This window comes from Rhinatrema bivittatum, chromosome 4 (assembly GCF_901001135.1).
Source record: "Rhinatrema bivittatum chromosome 4, aRhiBiv1.1, whole genome shotgun sequence".
Lineage (NCBI taxonomy): Eukaryota > Metazoa > Chordata > Amphibia > Gymnophiona > Rhinatrematidae > Rhinatrema > Rhinatrema bivittatum.
In genome coordinates, this window is record NC_042618.1 from 272194248 (window position 1) to 272215608 (window position 21361).

Genomic DNA, 21361 nt, shown 5'->3' on the forward strand with positions numbered 1-21361 from the left:
GGAAAACATTTTGTTTTCTTTCAATTATGAAGCCTAAAGCATAGCAGCATAAAAATGCGCCAGTCGCAGTGTAAACAACTCCGGTGGCTCTTAACAAGCAAAAGTTGCTAATTTTGGTAAACAGCAAATTTGGCAATATTTTATTACAAATAGGTTAAAGACAGTCCGCAAAAATTAGAAAACATATACAGTGTCTTTTCAACAGATGTATAAAGGTGATGACAAAACTTACTTAAAAAAGGGGAGTAGATATTTATGAGCAATTCCTTCCAAAGTATATTTTCCTAGTTAGTTAATTTTCATAGACCCTAATTTGTTTTGTGTAATCTAACACAATTACTGAGCAATACAAATGGCTTATGGAATATTATCCATGCTCTTATAAACAGCACAGAAAGAAGGTAAGGGTCACAGGTTAGAGAGCTGTGAACTATACGGAAGAATTAATCAGTTCAAATTCCCCTAACTCTGTGCAACCTTAAACACTCTCTTCCTGTGTTATTTCCTCAGTTGTAATGGCATAATAATAATGGGACTGTTCCATCCTTCTGCCCTTTGGTAGCTGCCAGGCAGATCTTGCACAAAAACTGATAACTAGACATTCTTGCCTGGGAAAATATGAATGTACATTCCTGTAGTATTATAATTTAAAGTGTTATGGGAGCCTGTCCTGATAAAATGTGTGCTATATAACCCAAAGTATTATAATTATTATAGACATAATATATACGGGATCTATAAATAGGCCTTGGATTTATTAGAAAGTTCTAAACCAGCTTATATGTACAAGAGGCAGATGAGATAACCAGTATAATGAGAGCATGTTTTTCAGTAGCTAATGATCTTAAAAAACCAGTGTACACTTCTGTAACAGTCAAACCAAATCACTTGCAATGGTAGTATAATATGGTTATATTAACATGTGAAGGATTTACAGTGAATAAAATATATTATATAGCATGAATAAACATATAAGATAAAGCCTCCATGTGACAAAGTTATTTGTGAAATCAGATAGACTTATAAACATATCCTAATATGTAATAATAGACTGGGAAAAATGCATTCTACACTAACTGGCTTCAGCAATTGGGGTTAGAAAAGGTGGACTGGAGATTAAAGAATGAATACTGTATGTAGTCAAATCTCAACTTGTCAGGTGACTTATTAGTACAGGGACACATTAAAAATACAAAAAACTATCAGCATGGAGTACAGTATAAGGCACAAAAGGAACACAAAGGATTTTATGAATATTTCAGCCTAGTGATTGGGATTATACTTCAGCTGCTTACACAATCACTCAACATTCTTGTATTTTGTGAACAGGTTGTATAAAACCCTCAGGGTAGATTTAAGATCCAAGTTGACAACATCTGTGGGAGAAAAAGAAAACACTATACATTAGGCTGCTTTAAATGTCATATCATTATTTTACCTACAGAAAAAATGATCTCCCTAATATGTATGCATTTTATTCCTTTAAGAACAAAAAGATGAAGCCTTCTGACAAGCTCTGAATAAAACAAAGATAACAAATGATGAAAGTTTATCTAACTTTGGAAATCAATTCCCATCCTTAAATCCATTTCTGTTGCCCACAAAGCAACAGGCTTTTTCTTAGGTGGAATGTTGGTGTGCTCTAAAAGAGAAGACAAAAAAAAACTATTGCCATTCTAGTTACTGCTGTTTAAAAATAACTACAGATGTACTGTACTAAGCATTTCATTGGAACATGACAGAAAATGCATCTTGCGCTTCAAAATCTATTATAAATGACAGGAAAAAAAAGTTAAAGGGTTTTGAAAAGGAAATTTAATGTAAATAAGTGTTAAGTAATGCACTTTAGATACAAAAATCCATGAGAAGGTAAAGAACTGGAAACTGTCAAACAGGAAAGAGATCTAGAAGATATCTGATTACCTCAAGGTAGCCAATCAATACAATAAAGCAACTAGAAAAGCTAATAGTGTGCTTAGTTATTAGCAGGAAAAAGGAAGTAATATTTTCTCTGTATAGGTCACCTCTAATACCTCATCTTGAACATTATGTTCAGTTCTGGAGGCCATACAATAGGGACATTGAGAGGATGAAGGCAGTTCAGAAAACGGCTAATAAAAATAATAAATGGCCTATGACAAACCCTAGAAAGAAAGGTGTAGGACGCTTAAAATGTACTCACTGGAGGAGAGAGAATACCCAGATACTGATATAAACCTTCAAGTATTTTATGGGTTTCAGTAAAATATGGGAAAGTGAAATCTTTCAGAGAAAAGGGGTTGCAATGTGTGGAGGTGCAGGGAGCAAGGTGTAGAGAAAACATGAAAAAATATTTATGGCCAGGGTGACTGATACCTAGAACAACCTACCAACAGACGTAGTAACAACAAAAACAACAAATGTTTGGGACATGCATACAGCACAATGGTAAAGGGCTAGTAGGAGCTAATGGATAGAAAATATGAATGAAAGGAATATACTTGGGACAACTGTGGAGGGTGGTAGTAGGACTAGGGTTGAGAAGTTGGTGGGGAAGGCAGACAGTTTTGGCTTAGGCAACAGGAATCTGTGCGCTGATCTTCCCTAGAGAGTGTCTCAAACTGGGCAGACAGAATGGGCCGGTTAGTCTTTATCTGCTGTTATTTTCTATGTTATGTTAATGAGCAACTACACAAGGCTGAAGAGTGGAACTGCACCCAGAATAAAGTGGACAGTTTTGGTGTCCCAGCAAAGTACAATAAAATAAATGAACCCAATGTAATGTTTACTGTTTTGGGGAAAGAGAAACTGGGAATGCTTCCCAGGAGGAGGAAAGGATTAGAAACTAATATCGTTACTGTTCATAAAAAGTTGAAAGATCAGTTACACAAATTTACATTGTGTAATAAAGAAGAAATACAACAAATTAGCTACTGGCAGAGAAATTTAATTTGATTTCAAAGAACTACTAAGCAAAGAGGAAGTATATTTATTTATTTGATTTGTATGTGATGAGGCTACATAGTCACTAAGATAAATCCATAGTGAATTTTGTTATTTACAGGCAGTAGGAGGTATTTTGATATTTTTGAATTTTCCCATTGTTTTAACCCCACCTTTTTAAGGGATAGACTTTTGGGTATAAAGGCCTATGGAGCATGCCCAGTTCTTCAGTGGGTGAGGATCAAGTTTGGTAAGAGGAAGAATGAGCTGAAACCTTCCCTGGGTTTTAATAGAGAGTGGATGGGGGAGCAAGAGATTTGCCCAAGATCTCAAAGCAAGGTGATTGGAGAGCTAGAGATGCCCCCCTTGATCTCACAGAAGGCAATTCAAGCATTTGGAAGAGGTACTGAGTAAGAGATTTTTTTTTTTTTTAGAAGACTTTTTGGGTTTTGATTGACCAGTGCCTGAGGGAATGGCATACCCCCAGTATCCCAAAGGGCTGGAACAAAGATCTTTTGACTCAACCTGCTAACATATTGGGTGAAGAGAAGGATGTAGACTTTTCAGCCAGTGACTCAAGAGACTTATTTTTGATAGTCTGAATTACAGTGAAAGAGTTTGACTTTTGAACCCAGTTTGGATATTTTTCATGAGGATACTTTTTCTAGCCCAGTTCATGCCAGAACTGAAACTATACACTAGTTATCCCAATCTCACTGGTGAAGATATTTTCAATCAGGATGAAGGTGCAGGAGCAAGAAGAGAAATGAACAAAATAAGGATGGACAGAGAAATCATTTGTTTTTATTGATCATTGGAAGTATGTTGATTTTTATCTTTATCTTGACCTGGATCCACTTCTTAAGTTATAGTATATTTTTATTTGAACACCAATTATGGACTCCAGTGTTTTCCTTTAATGTGCCTTGTTTGGACTTACTAGGGGATGGATGGACCTTTTGGTGATTCCTGGTTTTCTCTCTTTTGTGTAGATTTTGGCTTCCCTGTTCTTATTCTTTACTATTTGGTATCTCCTGGAACAATGTGAGCTAGAGTGTGGTCATTGAGACTGTGATTGACAGCGCCAGAGGCCCTAGAAGAGAAGTCTTCCTTTCCGTCCGGACTTGAAACCAGACCCATAGCATCCCTAGTCAAAGATTAAGCAGCAAAATGGGGGACCTATTACATATACTCTGCTTTTCCAGGCACTTCAAAGCAGATTACATTCAGGTACTGTAGATATTTTCCCATCTCCAAAGGGTTTACAATCTAAGGGCTCATTCATTACAATCTAAGCACACTATAAGCTGCAGTATTTTTCCCAAAATACTATGGGAGTTACAAAGTAGCAGTAATTGGTCCTGCAGTTTTGTAAATCCTGTGTTATTTTTCCCTGGTGAAAAGTTTAGTTTAATTTATTTCTTGATGTATCACAACTTATTACACTTCTAAATTAGAGTGATGCACAATAAAATGTATTTTTAAAAACAGACTGCTAAAAACATAATAGACATAATATAAAAAAGTAAAAATTATAACAGATAAATAACATCAAAACAGACAAAATAAGCATGTAATAAAAAGTAATAAATACCAATAAATAAAAAAATTGTACATGATGACAAACAGGAAAAGCAAAGAAAAAAAAGTACAAGTAAATATAAAATTATAGAAAATATCAATTATTCAAGTACCAATTGCATAAACCTGAATCAATGAATACAACAACTAACTTAGCTAGATGGAAACGTTTTTAAAAAGAGAAGTTTTTAAGGCCTTTCTAAATTTATGGTAATCTATCTCAAGATGAAGAAAATGTGGCAATGAATTCTAGAAACAAGGGGGCCACATAGGAAAAACTAATTTCCTTGGTTCTTTAAAACCTTATATCCCTTGATTATGGTAATACTAATTCTTGCTAAGAAGAGCATAGTGAGCGCATTGGTAAATAAGAGAAGATAAGACACAAGAGATATGGAGGTGCTCCTGAATAAAATGCTTTGAAAGTCAAGTATCTAATTTTAAATTGAACAAAGATACTGGAAGCCAATGCATTTCAAGAAGGATTGGCATTATAAAAAATGAATTTAACAGCTATATTTTGAACTGTTTGAATCCAATTTAATTAAACAGAGGAAAGGCCATCCAAATACAACATTGCAGTAATCTAATGTTGTTAAAATGAGTTTTAAGATTATCAGGATCCAAAAATGGTTAAAGCCCCCGAATAAACTGCAGGAAAAATATGAGCTTTGCATCAAAAACTAACATGATTAGAAAATTTTAAGAGTCAATTTTAACACCTACCATTATAATAGCATGCTTAGTATATATATTAATACCAGCCATGATAGGAGAAGAAAGCTGAATAGGAATTTGCATACAAACCATATTGCCTCTGATTTGTCCGGATTAACCTTAAGTTTAAACATCTCAGCCAATCAGCGACCTTGGTTAAACTGTTAACATATGAAAAGGAATATGGTGATTCTGCATCACAGCCTGCAATACTCTGTGTATTATCTGCATAAAAATAGCTTATATATCCCAAACTTTGTATCACTGTGGCAAAAGGGGCTAGAGATAAATTAAAAAGAATGGGAGACAATATGGAGCCTTGAGGAACACCACAGTTCAAAGAACTAAGTGAAGAGGCTTTGGAATCCCAAGCAAAACTAACATCGATTTTCCAGGAAAGATTTGAATCAGCCAAGAGATTGATCCCGGATTCCAATATCAAACAGCTCATCAAGCAATAACTGATAGTCGAGCATATCAAAGGCGGCACTCATATCAAGACAAACTAATAAGACTGCTTTACCCCTATCTAGATACATACCAGTGTCATTAATCAAGGCTATAAATGCTGGTTCAGTGCTGTAGCCTTTCCTGTACCCAGATTGTTTCAGGTGCAATACGAATGTTTTGCTTAAAACAAAAAAGCTGAGACTGTATGACCATTTCAATGATCTTAGTAAGTGCTGGCAAGTTGTAAATTGGATGATAGTTCTCCGAGAAGTTAGGGTTTAAATGTGGTTTTTTAAGCACTGTCCAAACAATGGTGGACTTAGTGATAGAGGCAATACTCCAGAATCCAGACAGGTGTTCACTATGTCAGAAAGCAGGGATATCAACCTCAACTCAGGGTTTCTCATGAATTTGAATGGCAGTGGATGAGAATAGCTGAAGATACAGGATTCATCTGACTTAACAATAATTGTAGGCCTGCTAGAGTAATTTTATAAAAAGCTGGCAGCTTACTTACGGGAATCTCATCTTGAGGAGAGGAAAGTAATAATAGAAGCTGAGGAGTCATAGCTGAAGTAGAGCTAAACAGAAACTCAGCTCTGATTTTTCTTACTTTAGTATCAAACGCAGAAAGAAGACTACCAGTGATAGTTTTGCTAGAGAGAGAAAATTGCTCAGATTTGAAATACGAAATATGGGAGACAAGACGGAATAACTGTTTGGGTCTGCTTCTGGACTTTGCTAGACTATTTTTATAATAGCTCTTTTTTGACTATTTAACTGCTGACAAATAGTGCTTAATATTATTCTTCAACTTAAATTCATCCTGAGGCAATCTATCTTTCCGCCATTTTTGTTCAAGGTACTTTACTTGTCTTTTAAGGATTTTTAAACCAGAAATATACCAGGGTGAGTTATTATCTTTGTGAGTACGATATTTAATGGGAACAGCCTGGTCAAAAACTTTTAGATTGTTATTCCAGGCTGAAATTTTGTCAAGGGAGAGATCTGCAAAATCAGATGGAAAATAAAAAAAATAAAAAATAACTGGAAATTCCATATATAAATACATATATTATCTCCCTATATTTTTTTTTAGTTTACACTGCCAGAAGACCAAGATTTCAAAGGGACCAGAGACGATAGACATTAGCAAGAACAGGATAAAAGGTGAAAAACCATATTCACCCAAAGACGACAAATTGATCGAAATTCTTTCTATATTATGTTTACATGGTGTTAATTTTCTTTACACTGCATTACTAGAAGGCATTTGTGAGATTTGCTTTAGATTCTGATGTACACACATGCTTTGAATGATGTCTCTAGGAGGGGGAGAGGGTTTAGTGGGGTTTGGGTTGGAGGGGTTGGGTGGATGGGGTTTATCAAGAAAATAACTTGTTTAATGTCAGGAAGTATTTCTTCATGGAGAGGGTGGTGGATGCCTGGAATGCCCTTCTGGAGGAAGTGGTGAAGACAAACTGCGAAGGATTTCAAAAGGGCATGGGATAAACACTGTGGATCCATAAAGGCTAGAGGATGGGAATGAAGAGAAGAGCCATGGGGGTGGCTTGCTGGAATGGAGGCTACTACCTGGTGATTACTACCCTTACTCAATAAGCCTTCGCATGGTTAATGCCACTCCAACATTGCTCTCTGCTTCAACGGCAAGGGGAAATGTGGAAAAGAAGATTTGCATTCAGACTACAACCAACAAGGACCGAATTTCACAGTCTGGGTAAACAAATAAGTGTGGGGGTAGCTTGCTTATTATGGCGGTTACTACCCTAAACCAATTAAGCCTGATACATCACTTTGAATGCATATACAGTGTTGCTCTCTGCTTCAACAGCAGGGATAAATGTGGAAAAGAGGATTTACATTCAGACAACATCCAACAAGGCACTGATCTGTGCAGTCTGGGTAAACAAGCATTAGGGTAACTTGCTTGATGCTGTGGTTACTACCCTAAAGGGGTAATTTTCAAAAGGAGTTAAGCGCATAAATGTAACTACTATTGTAGCAATTTTCAAAAGCTATTTATTTGACTAAAGTGCACTTATATGAGCAAATCCTATGTACAATTCAATGGCAGATATTGTAGTAATTTTCAAAAGCCCACTTACTCAAGTAAAGTGCATTTACATGTGTAAAACACAGTTTTACTCAAGTAAATGCTTTTTAAAATCAGGCCCTTAACCATTAAGCCTTATGCTCACCTTTGATGCAACTCCAACATTACTCTCTGCATCAATGGCAGCGGATGGCAGGAAATTTGAATCAAACAGTTACCAACAAGGGCCCTGAACTTGGTGGTTGGTGAACAGATAAGTATGGGAAAATAAGTGTGGTAGCTTGCTGGGCAGACTGGATGGGCCGATTGGTCTTTTTCTGCCGTCATTTTTATGTTTCTATGTTTAATTTTGGATAAAGCTGGGGACTTAGGGTTACCATTATGCAGCCTAACCTCTGGTATAGAGGAGTCTTATATACATGCATATGGTTTCTCTCTATTTTTTATGATTGCTGTTTTATTTGTACCATGTGCTGAAATTGTTTAATAAAATTTAAATGGAAAAAAAATTGATCAGAATTCTGCCAATCAACTCCCCTGTCGAGCCCTTCCAAACTAGGTTCCCGGATCGATCCTGGTGAGAAAACTAGCAGCATTATGAAAGAACCTGGATTGCCCTGACTGTTCTAGAGGAAAGGAAATTATCAGGTAGGTAGTAATTTCACCTTTCTCTACATTCAGTCAGGTCAGTCTATTACATATGGGATATACCGAATCTATTCTCTCTGTGGTTGGGAAGCTGCTTGAACCCCATGCAACACTGCTGCCTCCTTCCTAACGGACATCTAGACGATAATGTCTGGAAATGAAAAAGGTAGCAGTGATGACCAGGTCGCTGTTCTACAAACCTCTGATGGTGACACCACCATAGACTGTGCTCTTGTGGAACGAGTTCCACCATGCTTCATTAAGGGAACTTTAGCCTCTACATAACCGCTGTAATCATTTCTTTAATCCAGTGTGCCACCGTAGTCCTAGAAGCTGCTTCACCCTTCCTTACATCACTGTACAGCACAAAAAGATGATCAGATCTTCGAAATTCATTAGTAACCTTGAGATACCTCTGAAGATGCCACCACCCATCCAGAGGAGACAGAAATTCATACTCCTCTGCGTTCTCCTGCTTAATCAATGACGATAAAGACACAGACTGATTCATATGAAAACTGGAAGCTACTTTCGGAAGGAAAGAGAATACCATGCAAAGCTGTACCCTATCCTGGGTAATTGTTAGAAAAGGATCTCTGCAAGAAAGAACTTGCAACATTGATACCCTGGGCATGCCGAAAAAACTCTGATCAGAAACACGGTCTTCAATTTGAGCAAGCGCAGAGAAACACTCCTGAGAGGAATGAAACGAAAACCTGCCAAAAAAGACAGAACTAAATTCAGAGCCCAAAGAGGTAACAGGATCCAGAGTGGTGGTCGAATGTGTTTAATGCCTCTGTAATAGAATGACCCCATTTTTCCCCTTGTTACATGTGTAGCACCAGGCTAGATGCATGGTCCACCTTAAAACCCTCAGAGGGAGAGAGCTCTGTGGGTGAGACTGCTGGGGCAAGGGAGAGACCTGAAGGCAGAACCAGATGGGGAGCATGAGAGTGTAACTTCAACTGGATTCAGGAGGCCCTTATGTCTCCAGGAGAGCCAGCTCCTGTTAATCTATGCTGACCCAGACCCCAGGGAGTGGCGAATACACTGCAAAGGTAGGCAGTTCTGATTATTGTGAAGTGCTGTGAACTTGAATAAAGTAAAAAGAGCTTTGAAAAGGCTGGAGTCTGTGTGACTTTGTGCCTTCAGCCTGGGAAACATTGCTCAGTTTCCCACAGCCTCATAAAAAATGAGACACATCTGAGTAAGAGGATAGGAGTCGACCCTGTATCCATCCTCTATATATCAAGCAAGTGCCACTACCTGTACCTTCAAAGTATTGAAAACTAAACCCTTATTAAGGCCCTCCTGCAGGAAATCGAGGCATGGCCAGACACCCAGCCATGTCTGGAACATCAATCCTACAAACACTCACCATACCTGCACATAAGTCATGGAAGTAGAAAAATTCCTAGCCTTCAAAAGCATAGACTACTGCTGGCGAATAACCCTTCTTCACTATACATGCTCTTTTTCAAGAGCTTAATGGTAAGACAGAATTGAGCTGGATCCTCATGAGACACCAGACCCTGGCAGACCAAGTTCTCGAGAGGCGGGAAGCAAAAAGGACTGTCGCTCAACAGGAGAGATCTGCATACCATGCCACTGGGGCCAATCTGAAGCCATTAGGAGGACTAAATACAAGGTTTCTGCTCTCGGCCATTTCTATATCATGGCATCAATCCCAGAGAACTTTGGATTTATTTATTTTATTTATTTATTTAACACTTTTAAAATATACCGACATTCGTGGAGCACATCAGGCCGGTTTACAAAGAACTTAAAAGGCTGAAAATACAATAAAAACGCGGAGGTGGGAAGGGGAGCAGACGAGAAGAGGGAGGAGAGGGGGGGAGGGGGCGAGGAAAGCAGGAAAAATAGGGCAGCAGAGTGAGAAGAAGAGAGGAACCATAATAATAACCATAATAATATACAATTTCTTAAAAAGGATGATACGCAGAGTAGTTAATTTACATCAATTCCATGATGGATCCCTCCTGCGAGTGAAGAATTAATGAACCTTCGCATTCTCGCCCGATGCCATCAAATCCATGAATGTCCAACACTACTCTCCCAGATCCAGTGACAACTGAGATAATCGGCTTGCATTTTATCTTCTCCCAACATGTGAAACACTGATAAGGCTAGAAGTTGCTTTTCCACCCAAGGAAGAAGCATTTCCATCTCCAAGGAGACCTGCTGACCGGCTTCCCTCTTGATGGTTTATGTATGCTAATGCATGGCGTTGACTGACATCACTCATGGCTCTTCTGAGTAATTGGGGCACAAATTTGAGAGCAGCTTGATGAATCGCCTCAGCCTCCAGACGATTGATTGGGCACTTCACCTTCACACTGGACCACCACCACACAGTGAGCTTCCCAGCCAGAAAGGCTTGTGTCCATGGTCACTACTGTTCAAACAGGAGGCATTACATCCATCCCCATGATCAAATGCTTGCTATGCATGGCTTCCACTGGACAAGGTAACCTCTCCAAGTAATCTGGACTCTGGGGATTCCACCACACCAGCAAATGTGCCCTCATCATGGAAGCTAACCAAATTGGTAGAGCAGTAATAATGAGAGATTTCAATTATCCCAATATTGACTGGGTAAGTGAAACATCAGGACTTGCTAGAGAGATAAAGTTCCTGGATGACAGTTTTATGGAGCAATTGGTTCAGGAACCGATGAGAGAGGGAACAATTTTAGATCTAATTCTCAGTGGAGCACAGGATTTGGTGAGAGAGGTAACGTGGTGGGGCCGCTTGGTAATAGTGATCATAATATCATCAAATTTGAATTAATGACTAGAAAGGGGACAGTAAGTAAATCCACAGCTCTAGCACTGAACTTACAAAAAGGAAACTTTGATAAAATGAGAAAAATAGTTTAAAAAAGAACTTGAAAGGTACAGCTACAAAGGTTAAGATTGCAAAGAGGCATAGACATTATCTAAAAAATACCATCTTATAAGTGCAGTCCAGATGTATTACATTCATTAAGAATGGTGGAAGGAAGGTCAAACAATTGCCGGCATGGTTAAAAAGTGAGGTGAAAGAGGCTATTTAAGCCAAAAAATCTTCATTCCAAAATTGGAAGAAGGATCCATCAGAAGAAAATATGGTAAAGCTTAAGCATTGGCAAGTTAAATGTAAAACATTGATAAGACAGGCTAAGAGAATTTGAAAGGAAGTTGGCCATAGAGGTAAAAACTCATAATAATACATTTTAAAAATATATCCAAAGCAGAAAGCCTGAGATGGAGTCAGATCATCGAGGGGTTAAAGGTGCACTTAGGAAAGATAAGGCCATCGCGAAAAGACTAAATGAATTCTTTGCTTCGGTGTTTACTAAAGAGGATTATTTATTTATTTTAATACTTTTTTATACCGACATTCATGATACAGATCATATCATATCGGTTTACAAGAAACAGGGGGTAATAACATTAACCTTAACCAGAAGAAGAGGATGTACAAGCAAAACAAAAGTTACATAGAACAGGGGATGTTGTGGAGATACCCGTTCTGGAGACAGTTTTCAAGGGTGACTATTTAAATGAACTGAACCAAATCACTGTGAACCTGGAAGATGTGGTAGGCCAGATTGTCAAACTGAAGAGAAGTAAATCACCTGGACCAGATGGTATACACCACAGGGTTCTGAAAGAAATAAAAAATGAAATTTCAGACATATTTCAATTAATTCGTAACCTATCATTAAAATCATCCGAGTACCTGAAGACTGGAAGGTGGCCAATATAACCCCGATTTTTAAAAAGGGCTCCAGGGGTATTCCGGCAAACTATAGACCGGTGAGAGCCTGACTTCAGTGCCAGGAAAAAGTGGAAACTGTTATAAAGAATAAAATCACAAAACATTTAGATAGCCAAAATTTAATGGGACACAGCCAGCATGGATTTACCCAAGGGAAATCTTGCCTCACAAATCTTCTAAATTTTTTTGAAGGGGTGAATAAACATGTGGACAAAGGTAAACAAGTAGATGTGGGGTATTTGAATTTTCAAAAGGCGTTCAACAAAGTCCCTCATGAGAGGTTTCTAAGAAAACTAATAAGTCATGGGATAGGAAGCAAAGTCCTTTTGTTGATTACAAACTGGTTAAAAGACAGGAAACAGAGAGTAGTATTAAATGGTGTATTTTCACAGTGGAAACAGGTTAACAGTGGAGTGCCTCAGGGATCTGCACTTGGACCGGTGCTTTTTAATATATTTACAAATGATCTGAAAAGGGGTATGACAAGTGAGGTGACCAAATTTGCGGATATCAAAATTATGCAGATTAGTTAAATCTCAAAGATTGGGCTTCCAAATGGCAGATGAAATTTAATGTGGACAAGTGCAAAGTGATGCATATAGAGAAAAATAACCCTTGCTGTAGTTACACAATGTTAGGTTTAATCTTAGGAGTTACCACACAGGAAAGAGATCTAGGCGTCATATGGAAAATACTTTGAAATCGTCGGTTCAGTGTGCTGTGGCAGTCAAAAAAGCAAACAGAATATTAGGAAGGGAATGGCAAATACAATGGTGGATGTCATAATGACTCCTTATTGCTCCATGATGAAACTGCACCTTGAATACTGTGTGAAATTCTGGTTGCCACATCTCAAAAAAGATATAGTTGCACTGGAGAAGGGCAACCAAAATAATGAGGGGCATGGAATGGCTCTCCTATGAGGAAAGGCTAAAGAAGATAGGGATGTTCAGTTTGGAGAAGAGACGACTGAGGAGGGATATGATAGAGGTCTACAAAATCATGAAAGGACTTGAACAAGTTAATGAAAATTGGTTATTTACTCTATCAGATAATAGAAGGACTAGGGGGCTCTCCATGAAGTTATCAAGTAGCTCTTTTAAAACAAATTGAAAAAAATTAGTTTTCACTCACAGTAAGTTCTGGAATTCATTGTCAGAGGATGTGGTTATGGCAGCTAGTGTAACTGAGTTTAAAAAAGGTTTGGATAAATTCTTAGAGTAAAAATCCATAAACTGCTATTAATCAATAAGGAATAGTAGCTTGAGATCTATTTAATGTTTGGATACTTGCCAGGTACTTGTGACTTGGATTGGCCACTGGAAACAGAATGCTGGGCTTGATAGACCCTTGGTCTGACTCAATATGGCATATCTTATGTTCTTATGAAACCAAGTCCAGTGCTGCTGCCATGGAACCCAGGGCCTGAAGGCAAAGTCATACCGATGGTGCCCATCCTGTCCGTAACCTTTTGACCTGATCTTGTAACATTCAAATCTGCTGTTCTAGGATATCTGATGGATGTATCGAATACAGCACCCAGGAACACTAGGTTTTGAGATGGTTGCACATTGCTCTTGGCCAGGTTGACAACCCAACCCAACAAAAGCAAAGATACCGTCAATGCTCATCTTGGATTTGAATATGTAGATGTGTTTCCATCAAATCCAAAGCGGTGAGGAACTCCTCTTTCTGCACTGCCATAATTACAGTGCGGAAGGTTTACATTCAGATCCAGAATAGGGCGAAAGGAACCTTTCTTATTTAGAACCATAAAGTAAATGAGTAGCGCCCTAAGTTCCTTCTTGTCTTCCAACACCGAAACCACTGCCTTTAACGCAGTATGTCTTTGAATAGTGGTTAACACCGCAGCTTTTTTCTCGGTAGATGGATAGGGAAAAAGAATAAAAGCATATGAAACTGGATGCTTGAACACTAGGGTGTAACCATATTACACAATCTTGAGGGCCCATTGCCCCTTGTCAGTTGGGCCACCTGTGATAAAACAGAAAAGGACATCCACCTATCTCTGGCACCTGCAGGTGAGCCCCCAATTCCTCATTGTTGATCTGGAGACAGCAGATCCCATAGAACTGTCTTTGCTATTCTTCTTAGAGCAAAAATACTGGTATCGGAAAAAGGTACATGACCTCTGTCCTAAAAATCCCTTATCTGCTGAAATCTTGCACATGGACCTGGAAGGCAAAGAGACAGAAATAAGACCTATCCTCATCCTTCAGCAGTCTGGGCATCCAAAACCATTTCTATTTTTTTCTACCTCCTCTCCAAACAATAGCCGCCCCTTAAACAGCAGCTTAGTCAAATTGGACTTGGAAATATTGTCTGCTGACCAATGGCGCAACTAGAGAAGCCATCGGGTACAATAATGGAGGCTATTCCTCTAGCACCTGAACAGGTCAAATTGTAGCTGGCACATGCCAGCTACAATTTGCCAAATTATACAATTAGCATGTGCCAAAAAGGTGGACCCCGGCTCCAGGGAACAGGAATCATTCACCAATTCTGCCTGCGCTACCTGCAGATAGCAGCAGGCAGATATTTGGAGACTCAACACTACTGCCTCAAAGGCTGGCTTCAGTATAGTGTCTGTTCTATCTTGTGCATCCTTGAGCACAGCACCTCTTTCTACTAGAATAGAGGTTCTTTTAGGCACAAAACAGACAAAGGCATCAATCTTGGGAAAACAAAGCATATCCTTTACCTGAGGGTCTTGAGAACATATATTGGCCAGAGCCCATCCCTCCTTAAAATGAGCCTCCAGAGAGCTCCAGTCTAAATCCACCAAGTCCTGCACTGCCTCATTAAGAGGGGGAAAAACCATAAGGATGTCCTGAAATTAACCATTATGGGATCTCCCCATGATTGCCTTAGTATCTCCAGTCCTTGAGTGCCACAAACAGGTCAGGTTTTCAGGATATCCACAATGAATATGCATGAGAAAGATTTGCATGCACTGTCTCCATTGTATGCAAATTTATCTCATGCATATTCACTGAGGATATCCTGAAAACCTGACCTGTTTGTGGCATTTGAGGACTCAAGTTCTCCATCACCGCTTTAGTCTCTTCTCCTGCATTGTCATCCAACTGCAATGCGCATGTAGGGATTGGGAGATCAGGGCAAAGAGCTTTTCCTTTTGATAGTGACACAGCATGGTCTCATGGGCTTCTCCTTTAGGAGGAATTCCTCCCCTCCTCCAAAGCCTCAGGGACCTCACCTGGGGGAAAAACCTAAAATCATTCAGGTAATCTTCTGACAGGAAGGGGTCTTCTCCCCTTTCCTCTGGGACTAGCTCCTGAACCCACTTCACCCCTCGGGAAGGAGTTGGAGCTGCAGAAGCAGGAGATTCCCTAACCCTGGAAGTCTTCTGTTCTCTACAAAAGGCCTGCAGCTTCTTAAAAAGAGAGGGAAAAGACATCCACCTCGAGACTGAGAATCCAGACAAGAATTGGCGAGAGTCACCACCCTCTGACCCCTGCCAGTGTTTCAGGAGATAGAGGAGGAGGTCCATCTTTCTGAACGGAGTCTTTTTATAAAATGACTGCTGGATTTCCTTCTGTGTGGGGGGGAGGGGGCGAGCAGAAGCCACTGATCCAGAGACCCCCAGCCTTCATAAATTCGTTGTCTGGCACTCCCTCCCCCCCCCCCCCAGGCTGTAGAGCACTGCCTACACAGCCACTGAATATTTCCTGCCTGTACTAAATTGACGGCTGCAGGCAGAACAGAGCAGCGTCTTTTTCCCACATTGAGCCATGGGCGCCATCTTAAATGCACCACATGGCTGTGAGAGGTATCAAGAATAACTTAGAAATGCTCCTCGACGCTTCTAACACTCCCTGGAGGCTTGCTCCGCTGAAATCGCTTACCTGGAGCAGCTCTGTTGCTCTGAAAACATTTGCTCACTCAATTGCTGCCTTTGTTTTTTTTTTTTTTATTGTTCCCGCAGAAGAAACAGCATAAATTAAAGGCACAGTCCTCAATATACCCTTGTGCTCTCTGCCCAGAGATAAACAAGGGGCCACAAAAAAAGAAGGGGGAAGAAGGGGAGGGAAGCAAAAGATGAAGGAAGGGCTGAAATACAAGAAGGGCACAGAAAATCAGACCTTACCCTCTTAGAAGCCTTTCAGCAAAAAACTGTCTGCTCAGTCGAGAGAGAGGATCTACTCGTCACCTCAGGCATCTTTCCACCCCCCCCATCCCCATCCCTACTCGCTAAACATAACAGCAGGGACCTGTTCAACTGAGAGAGTGAAAGCTCAGTTATCACCTCAGGAGCCCAATCTCTAAGTGCATGCAGCAAGACCGAAGCCACAGAAAATACAGAAAAGCATGGTCATCTGCTGGAGACAGAGAATTCTGGGAGGCTGGTGTCTGAATGAATGCATGTAAGGAGTGACATCAGCGAGCCTGTCATTCTCTGCCTTCATCTGCTGGTAAGAGTTCATAACCAATGTGTAATGGACTGGTCTGTCTGAACGTAGAAAGGATTCCATAACAATGTCAGGCTCATCAGCATATAAATTAGAATCACCCTGAAGCATAAAATGAGAACTTTTGATTGAGCATTCATTGATGAATATAATTAAATCCTGCAGTTTCTGACTAATTATAGGTGGCAGTTGATAAATCAATAATACATTAAACTGGGTCACCTTGTGAAGTTGAAGAAAAAGGAATTCAATAACAGAATTGTAATAATAATAGAATGTAAATTAATGAATTATTCCTTAATAGAAATTAGGAATTAGAATTAGTAATTAAAAAGGCTAAACAGTAATTAGAAACCACCAAAGAAGCATTCTCCTCATTACAGCATTCCGAAAACATGCCCCCACTCCCACAGAAGATTCAGAAACCCAGGAATAAGTGGTTTACAGTGGGATCTAGTAGGGTAAGGCCCGTGACCCAGCAAAACCCACTCTTCCCAACTGTGCAGCCTGGATGTCCATTCCCACTTCTACAGAATATCCAGAAACATAGGAATAAATAGATTATAATGGGCTCTGGTAGGACAAGATCTATGATAGAGAGATACTATCTCAAATAATACCGGTACAAAATGCCTTTTCGGTATTGTAAAATGAAGATGCTCTGGCAATGGAAACTGCATCTGAAAGGAAAAAAAGATACCCAATACGCAGAAAAAACCATAACACTATCAAAAGTAATAACAGAAAGATTCTTGTGCTGGGAAAGTCTGTCATTATAAGCACTACTTTGGGACTTCATTTTGAGGGGAACAAAAATAGTTAAATGCCTTCCAGGATCCTCAGCTGGTAGAAATGCAAACCAGATAGTCAATGCAATTAAAGAAGAAAGTAAGGATTCTAAAATCAATATCATGAATCTGGAGACCAATGATCCTGCTAGAAACAGCATTCAAACAATACAGAGAGATTTCCAGAATCTGGGGAAGCAGATTGGTCACATAGTAAAAACTATTGCCTTTTCACGGAAAGAGGAAGGAAAAGCTAAGCCATATATACAACTTCAATACATGACTCAAAACCTGGTGTAAGGAAGAATATTGTGCATATATTAGGGGCTGGGAGTCGTGTACAAAAGAGTAAAAAGCTTTATAATAAAATGTCTTACATTGGTCAGTGGCAGGAAAAAACATTCTTAATGAGAAATTAACATCATATATCATGAGGCATTTAAACTAGAGGATGGGGATGACAGAAAGAAGTTAGAATGTCACCCCTGACAAATACAGGAAGTAGGTGGAGAAAATAACAAAAATCAGCTTAATAGGGCAGAAAATGTGTCTAGGAAGAGCATCAAGAAAAGTGAAGAAAACTGGAAAGGTATGAGCACAAATGTTCTTAGTCTGGGCAATAAAATCCCTAGCCCTAATGGTGGATGCAGAATTGGATATTGTTACTATTACAGAAACATGGCTCAGCGAGTCTCATGAATGGCATTCAGTCCTACTGGGCTATAACTTGTTCAGAAAAGATAAAGATGCAAGAAAGGGGTGGGGTAGAGTAGCTCTTTTTTTGCCAAAAACAATATCCAAGCAACTGAAATGCAGGGGGTGTGTGGCACAGGCAGACTAATCATTTTTGCAATAGGGCAGTGCCAGAAGGCTGACAGCACTTTCCCCTAGCCTTGGATGAGTGGTTGAAGAACAATGATGGGCCAATGATCCTTAATGCCTGGGGGACGGGGGCCCAGATCACTGTTAATCCATCCCTGGCGTGAGGAAAAGAAGAGGTGCTATAGGCTGTCTTAAAAAGAGATGATGGCATTTCTATTTAAACTAGTATGGTCTATAGGCCTCCAAATCAGACAGAAGAACTGGTCAGAGATCTAGCTAAAGACATCCAAAAGATGGGAAGGAAAGGAGAAGTGCTGCTGTTCATTGGAGATTTTAAAATATGCCAGATGTGGATTGGAATATCCTGGCTGCAGAATCTGTAAGAAGTAGAGTGATTGTGGATACCCTTCAAGGAGCTATGCTCAAAGAAATGGTGATGGAACCCATGAGGGGAGGAGTGATACTGGATCTGCAACTCACAAATGGAGACACATCTTAAATGTCCAGGTAGGTACCCACCTAGGCACCAGTGATCATCAGATGGTAAGGTTCAATAAAGCAGCCAAGAGGAAGGGAAATCGCACAAAGATCAAGATCCTGGATTTCAAAAACACAGACTTTGATAAAATGGCAACATACCTTGAAGAGGAGCTAGAAGGCTGGGAGGAGATAGGTGAAGTGGAACAATAGTAGCCAAATTAAAAGGAGCTATAACAAAGGCAACAAACCTTTATGTAAAAAAAGTAAAGTAAGAAAGAAAGGAAACAGATATGGTTCTCCAAGGTGGTGGCCAGAACTAGATCTTAGGCTTTTTCCTGTGTTGTCCGGATTTTGTGGAACTTGTTTCCACAACAGGTAAAGCTAGAAACTATTTTTTTTTATTTAATTACCTTCTGAAAGCTTTCTTTTTTCAGAATTTTGACTCCCTTTTTGTGGATGGATCTATGGGTATTAAGATGCAACAGTTAAGCTGTGTTCAACATTGCTGTATTTGGTCAATCTGTGATTATTATATTGTTTTTATACTTATGTTTATATTTTATTTAATGATATATTGTATGGTTTACATTTTTTTATGCATTTTCATTAGGTTTTGTACATTGCATGGAGCAGTAGACAGATGATTAAAAAATGGAAAAAAATAAAAATGGCTGCCAGCAGGAACAACTGATTAATGAGAAGAAGTTCACAGGAGCAAAACAACTGATTCATAGCACAACATAATAGTTAAGGACCAGTGGGAACAATTGCTCAGTAACAGTGATAGAGCAGGGTGGGAGTCACTGTTTGGCAATAGTGGAGACGAAGAGTGAGTAGCCAGATGATTTGTGGCAGAGGCCAAAAATTGCATGATCCACAATTTCTGCAATGCAGCAATTTAAGTTGGGCTGTGTTTATAAGGGTAATCAATGCATAGGCAAGCTTTCAAGACTAAAATCCTTTCCTTGGGCAATCTCTTTTACTGTTAAAGGGACCTTCTTCTTGAAAAAGTAGTTTATGTGAGATTGTAGATTAATTTTTAAGAAGAAAAGGGATAATTTAAATAACATTAGCTGTATTTTTGTCATGGTCCAGCCTGTAGAGCAAGGACTGCCCTCAGAAACTGAAGAAAGAAATCAGGCATTGCTAGATGTAAACTGAAAAGAATTGCTAGGTAGTGAAAAAACACAAAAAATAATCTGCTGCTCCCTATATACCCCCCACCTGTTGCCTTGGTTGCTGACTATTGGAATTATTTCTAGGTTTGGTTACCTCTTTCCCTGATCTGCTCAACCCAAGTCTAATTTTGCTATGCTTGGTATTTGTGTCTGTGGTGTATGTGAGTTAGTTACTCTTCATGTTCTTCCTGGCTTGCTAAACTCTGAGTTTTATATTTTGTTAAGCCTTGAGCTTTCATTGTCATAATTCTTTGTTAAGCCCTGAGCTCTCATTGTCATAGCTCCTTGTTAAACCTTCAACTCTCATAGTTCCCTGTATTTCTGAACTCTAATAGATTTCTATTAGAGTTCTGTCTGATCTTTTAGGCTGTGATATTCCATTGGCACTGGAATTCATATTAAGAACATAAGAAAATGCCATACTGGGTCAGACCAAGGGTCCATCAAGCCCAGCATCCTGTTTCCAACAGTGTCCAATCCAGGCCATAAGAACCTGGCAAGTACCCAAAAACTAAGTCTATTCCATGTAACCATTGCTAATGGCAGTGGCTATTCTCTAAGTGAACTTAATAGCAGGTAATGGACTTCTCCTCCAAGAACTTATCCAATCCTTTTTTAAACACAGCTATACTAACTGCACGAACCACATTCTCTGGCAACAAATTCCAGAGTTTAATTGTGCGTTGAGTAAAAAAGAACTTAGTTTAATTGTGCGTTGAGTGTTGATATTGGTGCGTTGGTGTTGATATTCATAAATATGTAAGAAAGGAGATAGAGAGGCTCTTTGTTAAGAAATTATTAGTGCAAGGTAAACAATCTATACTGCTGGTCTGGAGAGATAAAATTTCTCCATCCTTTTGGCAGTGGTGCAATGCTGTACATTCAATGATGTTTATGGAATCTTTGGCTGCACATACATCATTTAGATCCAAGACCTGTTTCTTGAATATCTAGGATCCATATATTCAGAGTCTTTCCAGTAGGGCTCAGAGTTCCATTTTGAATGGCTTATAGAGGAACTGTATAAACCACTGGGTTGTCTACTATGTGGTGAGTTAGGTCATCCCCATTATACTCTTACCAATACATTGTGACCTAGGGGAGGGATAGGGTATGGGGTGGGGGTATAGATACAGTTGTTGGGGGATTTTTTTTTTTTTTTTAAATCAGAGGTTTATATGTACAAGAACAAGATATCTGAACTACTTGAAACTGCTGGTCATTGTAGTATGTGCTGGAAGTAGGTTGAGGGGAAAAAAACTTAACAAAAGAAGATTCTGATCAATGACTTACTTTGTAATGAAAGTTGAATTACTGACCATGCAGTTTGTTTTTCCTAAACTATGTCTGATGTTATCTGGTTATAACAATGAAGATATTTAAACATAAAGGAATTTCCCCTTGAGAGGCAGAGAACCTTGCTCCTCACATCAGGCCTCTCAACTCTCCGATTACAACAAAAGCCAG

The 21361-nt window shown here is 39.2% G+C and overlaps 1 protein-coding gene across 1 annotated transcript in view; it reads right to left on the reverse strand.

Annotated features, from left to right (window-relative positions):
• Positions 1-498: 498 nt before the first annotated feature.
• The window catches only part of PARVB (parvin beta), a 465356-nt gene continuing 444493 nt past the window's right edge, over positions 499-21361 (reverse strand). The window contains 1 exon segment of the mRNA XM_029600119.1: positions 499-1376. Coding sequence (XP_029455979.1) covers positions 1300-1376 — 77 coding nt within the window. The 3' untranslated portion in view covers positions 499-1299.